The sequence below is a fragment of the Melopsittacus undulatus genome, chromosome 5 (genome assembly GCF_012275295.1).
Source record: "Melopsittacus undulatus isolate bMelUnd1 chromosome 5, bMelUnd1.mat.Z, whole genome shotgun sequence".
NCBI lineage: Eukaryota > Metazoa > Chordata > Aves > Psittaciformes > Psittaculidae > Melopsittacus > Melopsittacus undulatus.
The window spans coordinates 16,993,655-17,009,766 of NC_047531.1; the positions used below are offsets into that span (position 1 = coordinate 16,993,655).

The 16,112-nt window shown below is 34.9% G+C and overlaps 1 protein-coding gene across 1 annotated transcript in view; it reads right to left on the bottom strand.

Moving 5' to 3' along the window:
• The window catches only part of CTTNBP2 (cortactin binding protein 2), an 84,165-nt gene that overhangs the window by 19,028 nt on the left and 49,025 nt on the right, over window positions 1–16,112 (bottom strand). Inside the window, exons 6-14 of the mRNA XM_005146075.4 lie at window positions 15,692–15,791; window positions 12,163–12,313; window positions 10,813–11,067; window positions 7,608–7,725; window positions 4,949–5,224; window positions 4,053–4,148; window positions 3,561–3,640; window positions 2,402–2,488; window positions 2,219–2,318 (exon numbers count right to left, since the gene is read on the bottom strand). Of these exons, the coding sequence (XP_005146132.2) occupies window positions 2,219–2,318; window positions 2,402–2,488; window positions 3,561–3,640; window positions 4,053–4,148; window positions 4,949–5,224; window positions 7,608–7,725; window positions 10,813–11,067; window positions 12,163–12,313; window positions 15,692–15,791 (1,263 nt within the window). The remainder of the gene's footprint in view (window positions 1–2,218; window positions 2,319–2,401; window positions 2,489–3,560; window positions 3,641–4,052; window positions 4,149–4,948; window positions 5,225–7,607; window positions 7,726–10,812; window positions 11,068–12,162; window positions 12,314–15,691; window positions 15,792–16,112) is intronic.

Genomic DNA, 16,112 nt, shown 5'->3' on the forward strand with positions numbered 1-16,112 from the left:
TTAAGTAAAATGATGAGTAATAAGGCAAAACTTAGGGAAACTCACTGTAGCTGGTGACTGCTATGTATTAGCTTATTACTGTTAGTTATTATTGCAGATTCCTGAATGTTACTGCCCTGTTTTACTATGAGGATATAGCTGGATGGCAGGATGGATGGAACCATTTAGAGAGAGGAGGGTGCTCTCCCAGGAGAGAAGTTGTGGCAGAAAAATGGGGCAAAAAGCAGGCAGAAAAATGAGAGACTCTACCAACAGCACAATGCTGAAATACAAGCACAGACTATTAAGAGAAGTGTGTGGCTGACACAAAGTAAAGCATCCAAAAGAAGCTTTCATAAGTGGCTAGTAAACAAACCAGACTAGGAATGATTTTCTTGCCTGCAGGCCAGATACCAAAGCCTAACTGACTTCTGACTAAACGTTTTCTTCTCCTCTCCCAGCAATGTGATGGCACTGAAAATGACATGTGGAATAATCACTAACACAAGCTATGCTCTGAACTGTGACCAGGATTTCCTGGGGGAAAAAAAAAATTACCTAGACTAAGGTTATACTGGGAAGTATGCTAACAAACAGAACATAGCACTGCACACAATAGGACAAGCCCATGGGGTGGCTCTGCTTTTGTTCAAGAGCACAGATTTTGTAGAGACTGCAACCAAGAAAGCCAATGAAAGCTCCAGGATGAAAGCATACTTGAAAAATATGCCCCACACTGCAAATGCACAGAAGCCAGCATTCAGTCTCACTCAATGAATTGTAATTTTTTCTATTAAAAAGTTAGTAATTCTAGTTTGTTTGAATAAAATATTTGCTTATGAGACTGGTAACCCTCTTGGTGTTCCTGATCTGCCCATACTGAGAAGGAAAGAGGCAGGGGCCGATTCTCTCAAAGCTCTGGCTGTCTCAAAGTTTTATCATGGTAGCACATGAGAATGCATCTAGAGGTGTTGCACTGGTACAATCAAAACTAGTCTCATTTCAAATGCTTAAAGCCCAGCCTCTTTCAATACAGACAGTGAAACGTGTAAATTACAGTTCCTGGAACACCAGGCTATCCCAAGCAATAATGACATTTATGCCTTCTATTTTTAATGTGAATGACCATACTGGATAAGAAGTAAAGTAAAAATCCTAGAGCTGTAGAAGAGGCCATAGTAATAAAAAGAAAAACCCCAGATTTTTGGGTAAAAATGAGGTCTTGCTACCAAGGTTAGATTCAAACTACATTACTACATTGCTACTTTTTGTCAACAAAAATCCCCCAAACTAAACACTCATTAAAAAAAAAAAAAAAAGAAAGCTGTAAAGGAATGAAAGCAGCTACATATCTGAGAACTGCTTGCAAACAGCAAAACTGTATTTGAGCCAAATTAATTTAAACAACACCAGAGAAAAGGAAGCATATCACACAACTGACCCACGTGCCCCCATTTTTCTGCTTCTACATTTAATTTGCTCATTTTCAATGTCATTCATCTTTGGCTACGTTGTTCTTTTTTTCCCCTCTTCCCAATTATTCATCACGGATTTACAAACATACAGCCTACTGACCACCCTGAGAATGCTTTATTGTGGAGCACCCAAGTAACAGGACTTTAATCTACATGTAGCTATTCACATCTATTAAAAGAAAACTTTATTTCAACAGGAATTCAACTTTGTCCTGTAGTAATGGTCAGAATACTTATACGCAGTAAAATTTGCCTGTTCAGGTGACAAAATTTGGCTCAGATCCACACATAAATATCCAGTAAACAAGCAAGTGGTCTGACTTTTAAAGAACTCCTTCACTGCTTCTTTTATTTCCAGAAAGGTAATAATTATAGCTTACATTTTCATACATTTTTCTTAAAAAATATAACAGCTACAGTAAGGCAACAATAGACCTTTATTTCTGATTCAGTAGATCTGAACCACAACACATAGCATTTAAAGGCTCATAAACAAAGGAGAAAAGAAATGAGAAAAAAAAACATTAAGAACTATTCATTTTACTTAAATGTCATGAACTTTTGACAGAGCTCCCTATTGGACTGTCACACTTCTAGTTCAGTTTAGACTCTGATTATTCTGCATTATTCTCAAAGCACCTGGAAAACTATGGGTTCTGTTAAGACATGCCACCATGCAAAAGATTTTTAATGCTTTTCTTTACTTTGTACCATTAAAAACTTTCCTAAAATTACCAAAATCAGTCCTGCTGAAATAACCTTACCACTGCTGATGAACAGTTCTGCAAGCTGCTCCTTAGAGAAACCAGCATCCACTTCAACTTTAACGATTTCACATGTGGATCCTGCAGCCACTTGCTTTTGCTGTGTTGAAAATTTATAGGTTTGGTGAAATGGTGCAAACTCTAATTTATGAACTAATTTAATGTATATGCTTGTGTTAATACCTTCATGCAGGCTGCTATCTGATATGCTATGTAGTCTTGCAAACTTCCTTCTGGACCATGGAAAATGACATTACGATATTGTTCAACCTACAGACAGAAAATAAATTACTCTTGACAGTTCAGGTTTGGGATTTTTTTTACCTAGATGAGACAATCAGCATCTAACAGACAAAACTTTGGTTTGCACTACTGGAGTTAATAATCCTTACTATATTAGTTCAAAAATAGGCAATATTTTCATACAACATCTTGGAAATATATTGATAAATTTAGATCCTTATTTGTAAAAGTACATGAAAAGGTAATTTTTCATTATAACAACCATTAATTCTTGAAACATTCATGAGGAAGGATGACTTTCAAAATCACTGAATTAAAACAGATAAACCAGAATGATGTTATAATCAGAGTAGGTTAATTCACTGCTAACTTAAGGACTTACACTATGGACTTTACTTCCAATTCAATGGGATCATGTTATCAATACTGCAGAATAAAAAAGATTTAATCTATCTTAATTGTAAAATTATCACTAAAAAGTCAGTAACAGCATAAAATCATATCATTGTGCAATATCAGTGAATGCAGCAGCAATCTGTGGCACGTAACTGTTCTAAGAACATGAAATACTAACCAAGGACACTGCAGAAATTATGCTGATTTAAGATTAATTCTGATTTGTTTAGCAATGTTAAAACAAATGAGCTATGAAAGTTAACTCATATTATTCAATCATCCTTACATTTTTAGGAATTAAATAAATTGTAAGAGTTACAGAAGATACATATAAGTTAGTAATAAAATTCAAGTCTCAAATAATTGTTTACATGAATCTTAGTCTAATTTACTTTCCCCTCAAAAAGTGAAATGAAATAATTTTAGAAAGAAGTAAGATATCTCAGCTTTTAATAAATTTTCTTAAGCAGTTCAATTAATTAGATGGCAGCTATTTGAAGAAGAAAGTTAACAGCCTCACGGGACTAAAGTTATTGGGGTAAGATTTAGGGGGAACTTTATTTTAAAATAACAGCTTTCATCCCATTCATTTTTTAGAAGTCTGACATTCTTTTACAGAGTAAACAACTTTTTTAGTCAATGGTATTATAGAAGTATTTTCATGCACAAATAGTGTGCAGGGAGAGGATAGCCTAGCACTTACCAGGCGGAGGTAATTCTGAAGTGTCTGAAGATGGATCATAGATGCGTAAGTCACACTATTTAGGCAGCCTTCTTGAGGTCCTTTATAAAGAGACATACAAGTAACTTCTACAAATGTCCCATGTTTATAAGCACGTATGATGGATACATATGCTTTTCATGCACTATTCTACAGTGATGTCCTAAAACTGCATGCTCTGCAAATTAAAATGATTTATGTAGCAACACAGATTCATGAGTATCCATGACATAAGTAAAATGGACACTACTACACAACTGAAAAGTCATAGGTCATATATGTGTCAGCATATTTTCTAAACGTAAAACTTTTCAAATCTAGTTAAACAATTAATTGGACATGATATTACTGAGGATCAAGCAAGAGGATCAAACAACACTTAAAAACAAACCCAGTAGTGAATGCTTCTCAAATTATGTATTTCATATGGAGTGTCTTGACATTCAAACCTGAAAATTCTTAACTGACAATTACCAAACAAAAACACTGTGATATGCTCAGCTCTGTTGTTCTTCAAAAAGTCCCATGGTGGTTGGGAAAAAATCTGACCTGTTGACCATGAAATGTTTCCTGTTAAAAAGAAAAAAAGAGAGATATTCCTTGTATCTATACAAAGTGTCTTATGCTCAAGCATATCCACTTGCTTACAAAGAGTTCCATGCACTAAATCATACTATTATTTGATATGACTGAGGATAATGTTTTCTGCCAACTGAGTCACAAGTCTAATAGTTAGCCCGTCTTTACATCTTTACATGCAAACTAAAGTAAAATAAGGTTATTTGCCCAGTCTAATATGAACAGGGTTTTTTTTTTAGGGTGATAGGTAGAGGGGGGAAGAGGATTCAAGATGAAGCACATGAATTTTCAGAATCCTACACAACGACTACTATTACTATCAAGTTTTGGCTAATTTCTCATTATTTTAAATATTTGTCTGTTTTACCTTGATAAGTGAAGTTACATAAAGCACGAGTAGTTCTGTTCTACCTATGCTGAGGATTTGCAGTCTGGATTTACTGTACATCCTGCATGTACTGTGAAGACGTAGTGTGGGCTTTCCTTTGAATTGCTTTGTTTCACCTGTAATACAGATCTCTCTTCTGGACTACTAAATTGAGTAAAGGACAAGCTAACATAGGGCCTCACGGTACCCAAGGCGATAATAAAGTGCTTAATGAATTGTATCAGACACAACTAAAAGTAAAGAATGATTTCATGCCAACACTGTTCAAAGTTTCATAGCTAGTATTGGTCTTTCTTAGTCTAAGCTTTAAAACACCCAGAAATCTAAAGGTATTTTTATCTTATTTACAAGATTTCACAAATTAAAAAAAAAAATTTTTTTCTTATTATACCAATATTGATACCTAGTTTGACAGATAATATGCTGCTTGCACTGAGGCCAATGTTCGATTCTGCAGCACTACTGAATGACAGGTCATCTAGGCTCCTCCATCCATCAGAAGCAATTACTTGGAAATGGTTTGTCACTGCCTGACTCACTGCCTTTGAAAAATCATCCCATGATGTCTGTTTGCGGATATTTAAAGCACATATTATGTTTTCTGTATCAAATTCTTCTGTACCACAATGGGCTGGTTCAATGCCACTGACTGAAATCCTTACAGGTACGTTAAGAGCATCTGTTGAAAAACAAAAAACCAAGAATGCAAAACTCAATTAGAAAAAAGTACTATTATTAAAGACCAATAGCATCTAATATTGAAAATAAAAGCTACAAAATAACTCCTACAGAAAAGCAAATTGTAAAGAGCAGCACAGATCACCACCATAAAATCAGAGCAGTGATGATAAACATATAGAGGTATCCATCTTCTTTACATTACAAAAAATCAGTATTATGCTTAAATAACAGGAAGCAAGACAACTTAATCTTTTATTTCCTTTTTACAGACTAATTTCTTTATTATAAATAAAGACATATGGCAGGTAGTCTTAATGATTCAGTTTATTGTGGTTGTGCACATTTTTATTATCAATGCAGAAAGGAATTTACTGGCACTGGTGCATGAGTGGAAAATAGCTGAGCCAAATGTCTTTAAATAAAAAGCTAAGACAGAAAATTCACTTGGAAGCATATATTTGATTTGAATAAGGTAAACTGACAAAATATTAAAAAAGAAAGTACAAAATTTACATGCACATTCTAGAAAAAAAAGTTTTCTTAAATATTGCTTTTTTGAAAAATAGAACGCAATTCAACAGAAGCAGCAGTCTGAATCATTTAGATGACTAAAAGTGAAAATGAAACTATCTTCTAACTTTAACGCCAAAACAGTACCTTTCAGAAATTTTCCAATATTAAAAAAAAGTGCATCACAAAAAGTTATCAGCTCATTATGACATCTTGCAACATGAGTTTTGCTTTTGAGTTCAGAAGTCAAGTCTTCTGCTGATACAAACCAATGAAGCCTTTCTGATGTCAGAAAAGCTCTGATATAAACTTATTAGTCTACCATAGGAAAAAGATTACTCAAAGACACCCTTTTGGACGTGGGACTGTGAGGACTGTATCAAAGGCTTGACCTTCTGAGAGCTGGATCTCAGGGAAATGAGCAACGGCTATAGGAATTACATTGACTTCTTCAGAAGGAAACGGGCCCCTAGGACAGAGGAGCAGTGTATGCCTAAATTTCACTGTATGGGTCCTCTGTGGCACAGCTGGCAAACTTGGCCCACCCTGCCCCATCTTTCAGATTTGTTGGAGCACAGTCTCCTGTCCTACATGCATGTAATTCCTTACAATGGAAACCCTACTGGGTTGTGAGGAAGGTAGAGGATGGTATACACACAGTTACCCAAAATTCACTCTTGGCTTATTGAGCAGTATACACAGATAAAAGTGGTGTTTCCACGCTTCCACAGATCAAATCCTCTTTGGGCAAAAAAAGCTAATTATGGTGGCACTGATGTTAACTACAGGCTTAACAAATGAGAGAAGAGAAACTGAGTCCAAAGCAGTGGGATTCATGATAAGCCTGACCAGAGCACCAGGGTACTAAGACTGATTAAAATAATACCAGCATCAATTTAACAGGCTGTAACTTCAAAAATCAGATCAAGAAAAAGACCACCTAGGAGTTTCTAAATAGAAAGTGAGTTGTGTTCCCCACTATACCTACAATAAAATGGAAAGAAACCAGGCATTATAATAGCTGAAGAGGAAAAGCAGAAGCAGCATGAAAAAAGCTTCCTTAATTTGTCTATAATCAGTGTACTTGACTACCCACAGCCCTATATCCCATAACACAAACACAAAAAAAGTGATTAAATACAAAGCATACAAATCTACAAAAACAATACTTCTGTTTACACAGAGCAAACACGAAATGTGTGTATGGATTAAGTTCTAACTCAAGAAATATAGAGGTCATCCTGCTCTGCCGAATTTTGAGAAAACTAATGGAGAAGGAAGACAATGACAGGTTTCAACAGAAGAACAATCTCCTGAAAGAAGTTACTGATGTTGGAAAAAGGACATTGTCTGATGTTGCTCTCAAGACTTTTTTTTGAAGACTAGACCAAAGAATCCCCTCAACAGTAAAGAAGTGACAAATAAAATTCTGCTTTAAGAAGAAATTCAGATGAAACTGGATGATTGGTTTAACCTGAGCAAATTTGACAGCTATCGGCAACTAAGTGTTTGTTTTTTTTTCTGCAAGAATTTGAAGAGAAAAAAAAAAGAAGGGGATAATAGCTTAGGAAAAAGTAGTTACTAACGTTAAATTCAGAAATTTTAGAGATTATGGATGCTTGCACATGTGTAATATATAACATCTTTTCAAATAGTTTAAAAACAAGGAAATAAGTAATTTAGTCACTCCCAACAGATTTTTATCATAGGCTTTTTCATAATTTGGAGAATAGAAACTTGACAGGTTAAGAAAACTTCATTTTGTGGTGCCAAAAAGGTGACAACCTACCCTTTTCAAATTTCTCTTTTTTTGTCCCACAAACTCTTTACTAAAAACATTTTTTTATGTCATGCTGATAGCATTTACTTACTTAAGTTTTCTAGAAGATGTTTGCAATCATCAGTAGCAACATCATGTAATGTTCGATTACACTTATCTTTTCTCTCAGCCTCTAGTCCACCATGGCTGCAAAGGATTTCTAGACAGTTCTGCAAAGGTAAGAACTGTATTACTGACTTGTCCATTTGCTGCATTATAGAGTTCTACCAATATGCAGTTAGACTCCTAATTGAAATTCTTACACATGCATTTCCAAAGATGGCCAGCAGTAGGGTTTCTGAGGGTCCAGATTTTGTTCCTCACAGACTTGAAAGCCAGGATTAAAAACATTTTAAGGCACACAGACTTGAAAGCCTCAAGCCGAGATTTTGAAAAAGCAGAATGTACACAACCAGGCTTCTACAGTCTCCAAACATCATGTGCTAAGTTGAATTGAGAATTTCTTGACACCTGGCCACTAGTTCAGGTATTCACATAAAGAAATAAAAGCCCAACTATGCATTGTATTTTGAACATCTTGGCCTCAATATTCAAGCAACATTAAAAGCAATTCTAAAGCTTAATGCAGACTAACTAATGAATCTGTTCAGATGGCAATCCATAAAAACCAGTTTTCACTTTGTGATTCACCAAACAGGAGTTTCCATCGTGCCTGACATCTGAGTGGGATACAGCAAAAGAAAACCAATAATTTTAAAAACACTTTGCAAGCCTCTTCTTTGGCAGGTAAACCTTTTATTAAAGTCGGAGCACAAACACTTTGTGCATGCCAAAACCATGATGACCTCTTAAAATTCAAGGACTCCAAAAAAAGTCATATGCTTCACAAAAGCAAAAAATCATTACAATTTATTAGAAACAAGCTAGTAGCAGATAAATTTAGATTGGTACAACCATACTGTTAGATGAAGAAAACATTAATTATACAGATCCTTCCAAACTAGGTGGGGGAGGGAGAGGGAAAAAAGAGGGAAGGGGGAAAGCACAGGACATGACCCTTCCAAAACTACATTTAATTATTGATCAGTGCTCAGAAGACACTTATTTCTAATGATCATCAATTCAGCAACAACACGCCTTCATGAAAGCTTTGTCATTCTCAGACATACCTTTCAAGGACAGATATCCATATTAAAAAAAGACACCATCAGAAATTATACTAGTTAATACTTGCTGCAGGTTTGGCTACTGTTACCTATTTTGAACCTGTCCTAACAGAAAGAGTTTTGTCAGTATATCTGATACTCTGACACCTTTCACAAACATAACAGTCATTCAAGCTATATTTCCACATGAAGATTAAATTTTACCAGATTGCTGTTACAACACTTGTAAGAACTGCTTAAAAAAAAAAAAAACAAAAAAAAAACACAAAACCAAAACAACCCAATTAGCTCGCTAACTTTACCAAAAGAAAACTGATTAGGAGAAAAACAGAAAGCATTTTTTTTGTCAGGTTAGTAAGTTAATTCTGTCTCTCAAACAGGTGCAATGAATGGCAAAGACAGCAGAAGGCAGAGAACTGAACTGTGAAGCTAGAAGTGGGAAGTAGAGGGAGAAGAAAGAAGTAGGAGACAAAAAAGAAATGAGACTTATTGCCTTAGTAGAATGAGAAGTTCTGTTGGCTCTGTTACCTATGAAATAGCAGCTAATACGGCCTAGCATAATTCATCTGTAAAGAATGGCAACTACCAGTCTCAAAAGAAAAGGGTGTAAATGCCAGCACTGTTTATATGCAACTATCATATAGTGTCATGAATGACATGTAATGTAAATAAAGGATTAGAAAATGGAGTGGAAGTGTTAACAGTACCTGAAGATGACTATTAAGCTTTCTTTAGCTTCTTAATATCACAAACCTCTCTCAAGTCAATAAATGCATTCAAATACAAGTATGGAAAGTCTCTGCAACATCAAAACCAGGAATCTTACTGCCAGCTATATATTGCCCTCATCGCTTAAGAGAATACCCTCAACCCCTAATGGAGATACTATTAAACAATTTATTAGGAATGAGCTCAAAACCTCAAAATCACAAGTTATTAGTTAAAAGCCTATGCGAAGACTTCTGTTGTCACAGCCTTGACAGAGAACACCTAGCCAAAGCCTCTTACACGCAGCAAATTAAACCTAGCTTTCAAGTTCCTGAGTTTTATATTGCTGCAGAAAGAATCACCATACTGCACACTATTTAGGTATTTGCAGACTATAACAATACCTGAAAAACCATCTAAATTCAGAAGAGTGGGAACAGAAATAAGATTCTGTACCTGCTTAACATACAGTGGTAATGGAACACTGGCACGGTATGTAATGCAAAATGTGGCATAAGCAGTGGCTGCTTCCTTAAAACTGCAATTTAATAAACTGAATCTTAAATCTGTGCCTATTTTGAATTTATCACAGTAAATTTATCAGGAAAAAAGCAAATATAGTGGTCGCTATTTAATTAGGCATGTAATCATAAGCTGATTTTCAAAGTCTTGGACTATATTTACCAAAAAATCACTCTCTTCTGTGTTTAGCATTCTCTATTTTCTCCCTTGGTTAAATTTTTACAGGAAGATCTGACTGATAGCCACCACTAAAAAAAAAAAAAATCCTTTAAACAGTGCTGGAAATGTAATGTTTCTGATGTCAAATCCTTCAAGCAATAATTTCCAGAAATCTTCCTGTTTATCATCAGTAAGACATGTCACGCTATTTTCCATGTTATCATTTATCCCAACATCCGAAAAACTTACTCACTGCCTGCTAAAAAGGCTGCCCAGAATAACAAATTAAACAATGTATTACTGCACAAATCTGATTGTCATCTCTCTTATTCTCCCCTCCTTCCCTCAGGGAAAACTGGTCATAGTTAAATCATCCCTAATGGTATCTGGGAACAATGTCCATCTAATATCTGGAAGTGCAGAACAGCAAACGAATTGGTAGTTAGGGTGGATTCACCTCAACTTTGAAAATATGAATCCAAGTAATCATGTTTTCTTTCTCTTGTTTTGCCAAATAAAAAGGCATTTAAATATGACAATTCACTTCATTTGACACCTAGCTTCTAGGATAAATTTTCCAGTGAGAAGTATCTCACTATCTCTGTTAAATTAAGCATGACAATATACTAGATAACAAACTTATATCTGACACATAAGTTTTAGTTCTTTAAAGATAAAAACAGAAGGACTTATCTTGCCTAAATACTATCAGGTTACAGTGACTTGCTCAAACAGACTGACCTTAAAGCCTTTTGATGCTGCTACGTGGGCAGCAGTCCAACCCTCTTTGTCAGCATGGTTGATGAGATCTGCAGAAATAACAGGCTTTACTCTACTGCTATAGTCGTCTTCTCTCTTGTATAACTCAAAGTAGTTTAAATTAGGCTCTGGATCAGCCAAAGAGTTCCCATTGTCTGGCTCGCTGTAGTACATAAGGAGCTTGAGACTGTCAACATTACCAGAATCCACTGCTGCATGAATCGGGGACCAACCATCCTACAAAAGCAAAAGCAAAAAAAGCACACTCCCACTAAACACATAGAAAAATGTTTGCAGAACTTGTATTAGCAATGAATCTGAATGGAAGGCAATGTTTGGAAATTAAAAAAATAAGCAAGAGTGACATAATAATCCTTTGGGAAAACAGAGTTGCTTGTGTATATTTGGATTGGAAGAAAAAGAGGGGATAAAATGTAGCAGAAAGGAAATTTTACAGCTTTCTCCAAGAACAGTCCAAGAGACAAAAACTCCAAAAGTTTCAACGAAGTCTAAGTGATACAGAACTTACATGCTATTAATAAACTGCTTCCTTATCATGTATCAAACTAACATGATACTAACAATAATCTGTTTCATACTACATTAATCAACTTATCAGTCTGATATTTTCATGCTTTTGCCATCATATGTTCCTCTCATTTCAAACAAAAGATATTTACTTTCCAAATAAAAAATAAAAAGAAATTCTGTGTAATAGTGGAGTAGAACGTATTGTGAAGCTAATCCTCTTTGTACTGTTTCTTCACAGCCTGTATCCCCCATTTATAGTCATGTTTTCATCAAGTCTTAAGAAAAACTTCAGGAAAGCACCTGAAAAAGGCAATACCTACATGTTAGTTTTGAGATAATCCTCCTCTTTTTCCTCTATAGATACATTGGTTTTGGTCACCTGTGATATATCAGACTTTACAATCCTGGCTGACAAATTTGGGGGTGGAGGTCCCCTCAAAGACAACAACAAAGCCCCCTAACATAAAAGGGTGGAAGCATAATCCATATCTCCACTTCTCCACCTTAAAAATAAGTCATAATAAAGGAGTTCTGTTTTGCAAATCCAGTGCAAAATGCAGATGGATCTGAAATATGTAACATGATATGGAAGTTACGTAATTTACAAGATTTTAGACAATACACAGCTTCAAAAACCCCAAGAAGTATAATGAAAAGAAGAAAATACTAATTTCAAATTATGTTGTTTATTCCACCTTTAAAAAAAACACCCTTTAAATAAATATTTTAATGTAAATATTTCCTAGTTGTTTGCATATATTTAGTACTATACAAGGTACTTTACGAACTATTTCAACTTACACTGGTTTTTACTGTTCGATCTGCTCCACCTTCCAACAATAGCTTAATACAATCATTATTTCCATTTTTACAGGCCAGGTACAAAGGTGTCTGTCCTCTTTCAGCAGCATGGTTAATATCAGCCTGATACATAATTAATAATTCTGCACACCTAGAGCAAACAGTAAGATAGTAAAATGATCTTATATTTGACATCCAAAACCTCTTTATAACTTACAACATTCAAATATTTTTAATAAAGTACTGATTTCACAGATCCACCCATAATTTTATCCATCATGTATACACAAGTATAAGGTACAATTTTATATGTAAGCATAAAGACAGAAAATCAGATTAAACCCGTAAGTCCTCATAGGATACCATATCTTAAACTATTTGAATCTTAAATACTGTAGATGAATTCAAAATGTATGAATGTAAAACATGTAATTTCACAAGGCAACTAAAATCTGATGACAGCTTCTTAAGAAAAACCTTCAACTGAGAAAAAAAAAGTAATTTTTTTCCTGACTGATATTTAAAATCTGATTTAATACTGATATTTAAAATACTTTTAAAAGAAGGGGGGAAAAATGGACTAGGACTAGCTTTAGATACTAACAAAAGGGCCACTTGCCTAGAAGAATAACTTGGTGCGGACAGCAAAACACCAATGGCACTATCTACCATTCACATCCCTGAACAGAAGCTACTCCGAAAGGATGGCTTACAGGATGTGTGGTACTGGATCCAAGATCCCATACTTCCTCATAACCCTGTAGCAGTATGTCATTCTCTTCCCAGTTCTTGTGCCAGGGTTGGCTCCCTTTCCCTTCCCAAACCCAGATTTTCAACAATTCTCAAGACTTTGGAAAAATCTTAATGCCAATCTAGTCCTTCTGCAGCTCAAACAAGGGCTATAAACAAGGTTAATTCACCATCTCTGGGTGAGTATTTATCAGTCCATGAATAGAATGATATCAACAATAAAGCCTCAAAGCAATTAATGCACTGCCAACTAACTACTGGAGAGGAGACCATACTATAACAAAGAAGATGACAGACTATTTTAAATAATGTAAGACATATATAAGAATGTATGCATATAAGAAATTACAGATTTAAAGCAAAAGAAAAGAACCCACAACAAAAATCAAATTTTTTTTTTTTAAATCTCTTTCAAGTTTTTGGTTAGTCAGAAAAAAAAAATAAAAAATTGATCAAGTTCAAGACAAAATGCACAATTTTATAAATCATATAAAATTAATATGAATTACGTAGCTGTGCTTACTGAAAATGCTTAAATGAACAGAAAATCCACAAATATAAGTAATGTTCTACCTTAGCCATGTTGAACATGTATCCTAACCATGTAGTCACAAAGGTCATCTTAAGATGGGCTCATAACAAGACACATCCATAAAACAATTTAGATTGAGTTTTAAGTCTGCTATATAAAAATATCTGATTTGTTATTTTGCATTGTATTAAATGATTCTGGATACGCTACATGGACTTTCCACCTGAAGAGCACATAAGGTCAGCCTGGTCTGGACCACATGGGAAATGATTTTGAAAGTTTCTCCTAAAAGCATTTTCTGAATTGGTGATATTACTGAACAGCGTCAAAAAAACTATTTTATTTTTTTTCTGAGTACGTACCTAGGGCTGGAACAACAGTATTGTCTCAGTTCAGGAATAAGGTTAATGAACATGTCATAGGGGACTGGCTAGCAAATCTATCACAGGTAAGTACTGTGTAATTGTCAGTAATTTAGTGCTGTTATTAACCCCAGATTCTTAGTGCTGTAGTACAAGTAACATGGACTATGCAACATAGCATTTGAAAGAGGAGAGACAATAGTATTGCCCAAAATTCTGCCTATTACTGATTTTTTTCTGAGCTAGAACTTTAAAGTGATCAACCAATCAAACAGCCTGAAGCATTCTTAGTCTCTCTGATATTTTTGGCTGGCCCTATTATTCCATGCTCACTTTTACAATTTGATTCACATTTGGAATCCAGAAAAAGTGAAAGCAAGGAAAGCATTTAGAGATTATCATACTCTTACGTAACTCTAAAGGAAAAAGAATATAAAGTCTGCAGTATCATAACACAGCAAATGATACACAGCAAAGTGTTGTGAGGGTAAGAGAGAAATACATAGTTTCCTATTTAAACAGCATCTAAAATATTTATTTTAGTAAGAAAATGTGGAGTGTATTTTTTGTTTTGTCTTGTGAAGTCACATGTAATTTTTACAGATTTTATGTGAAACACTGAGACATTTAATGAGATACCTATTTCTGTACTCAGAATGTGATATTAAGAATCTGCTACCTCTGGATTAAAAATTCCAGTAAAAGATGTCCATTAGTTGATAAGCTTAATGTCCTCCAAGAATTGGCAAGAAACTCTGACAATCCTTATACACTCATGGAAGATCATGAGGAGGACATGAATGCCACTCTTCCTCACTGTTGGGTCAGGACCTATTACAGTATAACACTCAAAGACTCGGACCCTTACATATTACTGTATCAGAGTAAAATCCTTAAAAATAGGAAAGTGCATCATTAAAAGAATAAAAACCTGAAAGATAAGTGTAACCAAAGATACATAAACCAAAGGTAAAGTATGTAATAAAGATTCCTAGCCATGCTGTCTAATACTTGCATTTGTAAAATGGTTTTATCTGGACACGGATGCTCTGGAAGAGATTACCTAATGCTTGCTTCCAACTTTCAATTCTATTTCGTATGAGTGTATGATAGACAGTAAAGCTGCAGAGCAGAAATGCATCAGCCTTCACCCCCTCTGATGCAGAGAGGGGAAGTGAAGAAAAAACCAATCATCTGGATAAATTGCTGAATATTGGTTCTCAATAGAAAAAGAAAACAGGATCTTCTAATCATGATGTCATAAAACACCAATCTTTAAATTAGCCTCAAAAAAATTAAAGGAAATTCTTATAACTACATTTTGAAGAATGTTCTTAGAAATATTCTTTGGCTCATACATAATTTTCACGCTTTCAAAGTTACTGATACAAAAGAAAAAAAACCTTAAACCTTAAAAAATCTGTTTTGTTGTTGAAAGCATTTGACCCTTTGTCACTCAGAAGAATATTTAACGTTCTTTTGTCTCTGAGTATGACATTCACAGTTCTCTATGCTCTGAAACAATCAGCACAAAATAATTTATTTCCTTCTTCCTCTGTTTATCCTGTATTATGGCTAATAACTCAAAGAAAAATAAGAAATTCAAAGGTATGACACCCATGTAGACCAGCATCATATTGTGGTTACTAAGAAAACATGTTCAGCAATCTGAAGAGCTGCAATTGGAAACAAACCAAATGAAACATATTAAAACCAGAATGGCATTTAAATATGAGCTTCAGTAGACATTTTCAGTAAATGATAGTTAAATACACAATTACCTAATAATGCAACAGTAATGTAATGAAAAAAGCACATAATATAATGTAAAGAGAATATAAAAATGAGTAATAGCTGATAGGCAAAACCTTAAGACTTCACTTACTTGACATGTCCCTGAGCAACTGCTGAACACAAGGGTGTAAAGCCATTTTTATCAGCAGCATCAACTTGTGCTTCTGCAGTCAGCAGCAATCTCACACAATCTATAAATTGAGCAGAAACATAGACTGATGCAACAAAAAGGAGTGGTTAAAACTACCAGAAGTTAAAACCTGCTCAAGCAGCAAAACTTTTTGACTACATCACAAACCTTAGCAAACCCAAGTAAAAGCTCTGGAAGTGGTTCACAGGAGAGAGCTGAGAATTGATTCCCTGGGGGCATCATCATTCTTTTGCAAAAGGGGCTTGGGTTGGGTTCTACTGGTGTCCAAATATGTGCCCATTGCTGGGAGATCCCACAGTGTTACCCAATTTACCTCTGAAGTGGGGATTTCAGTTATCCAGCAGCCCCTAAAGGCAGCACA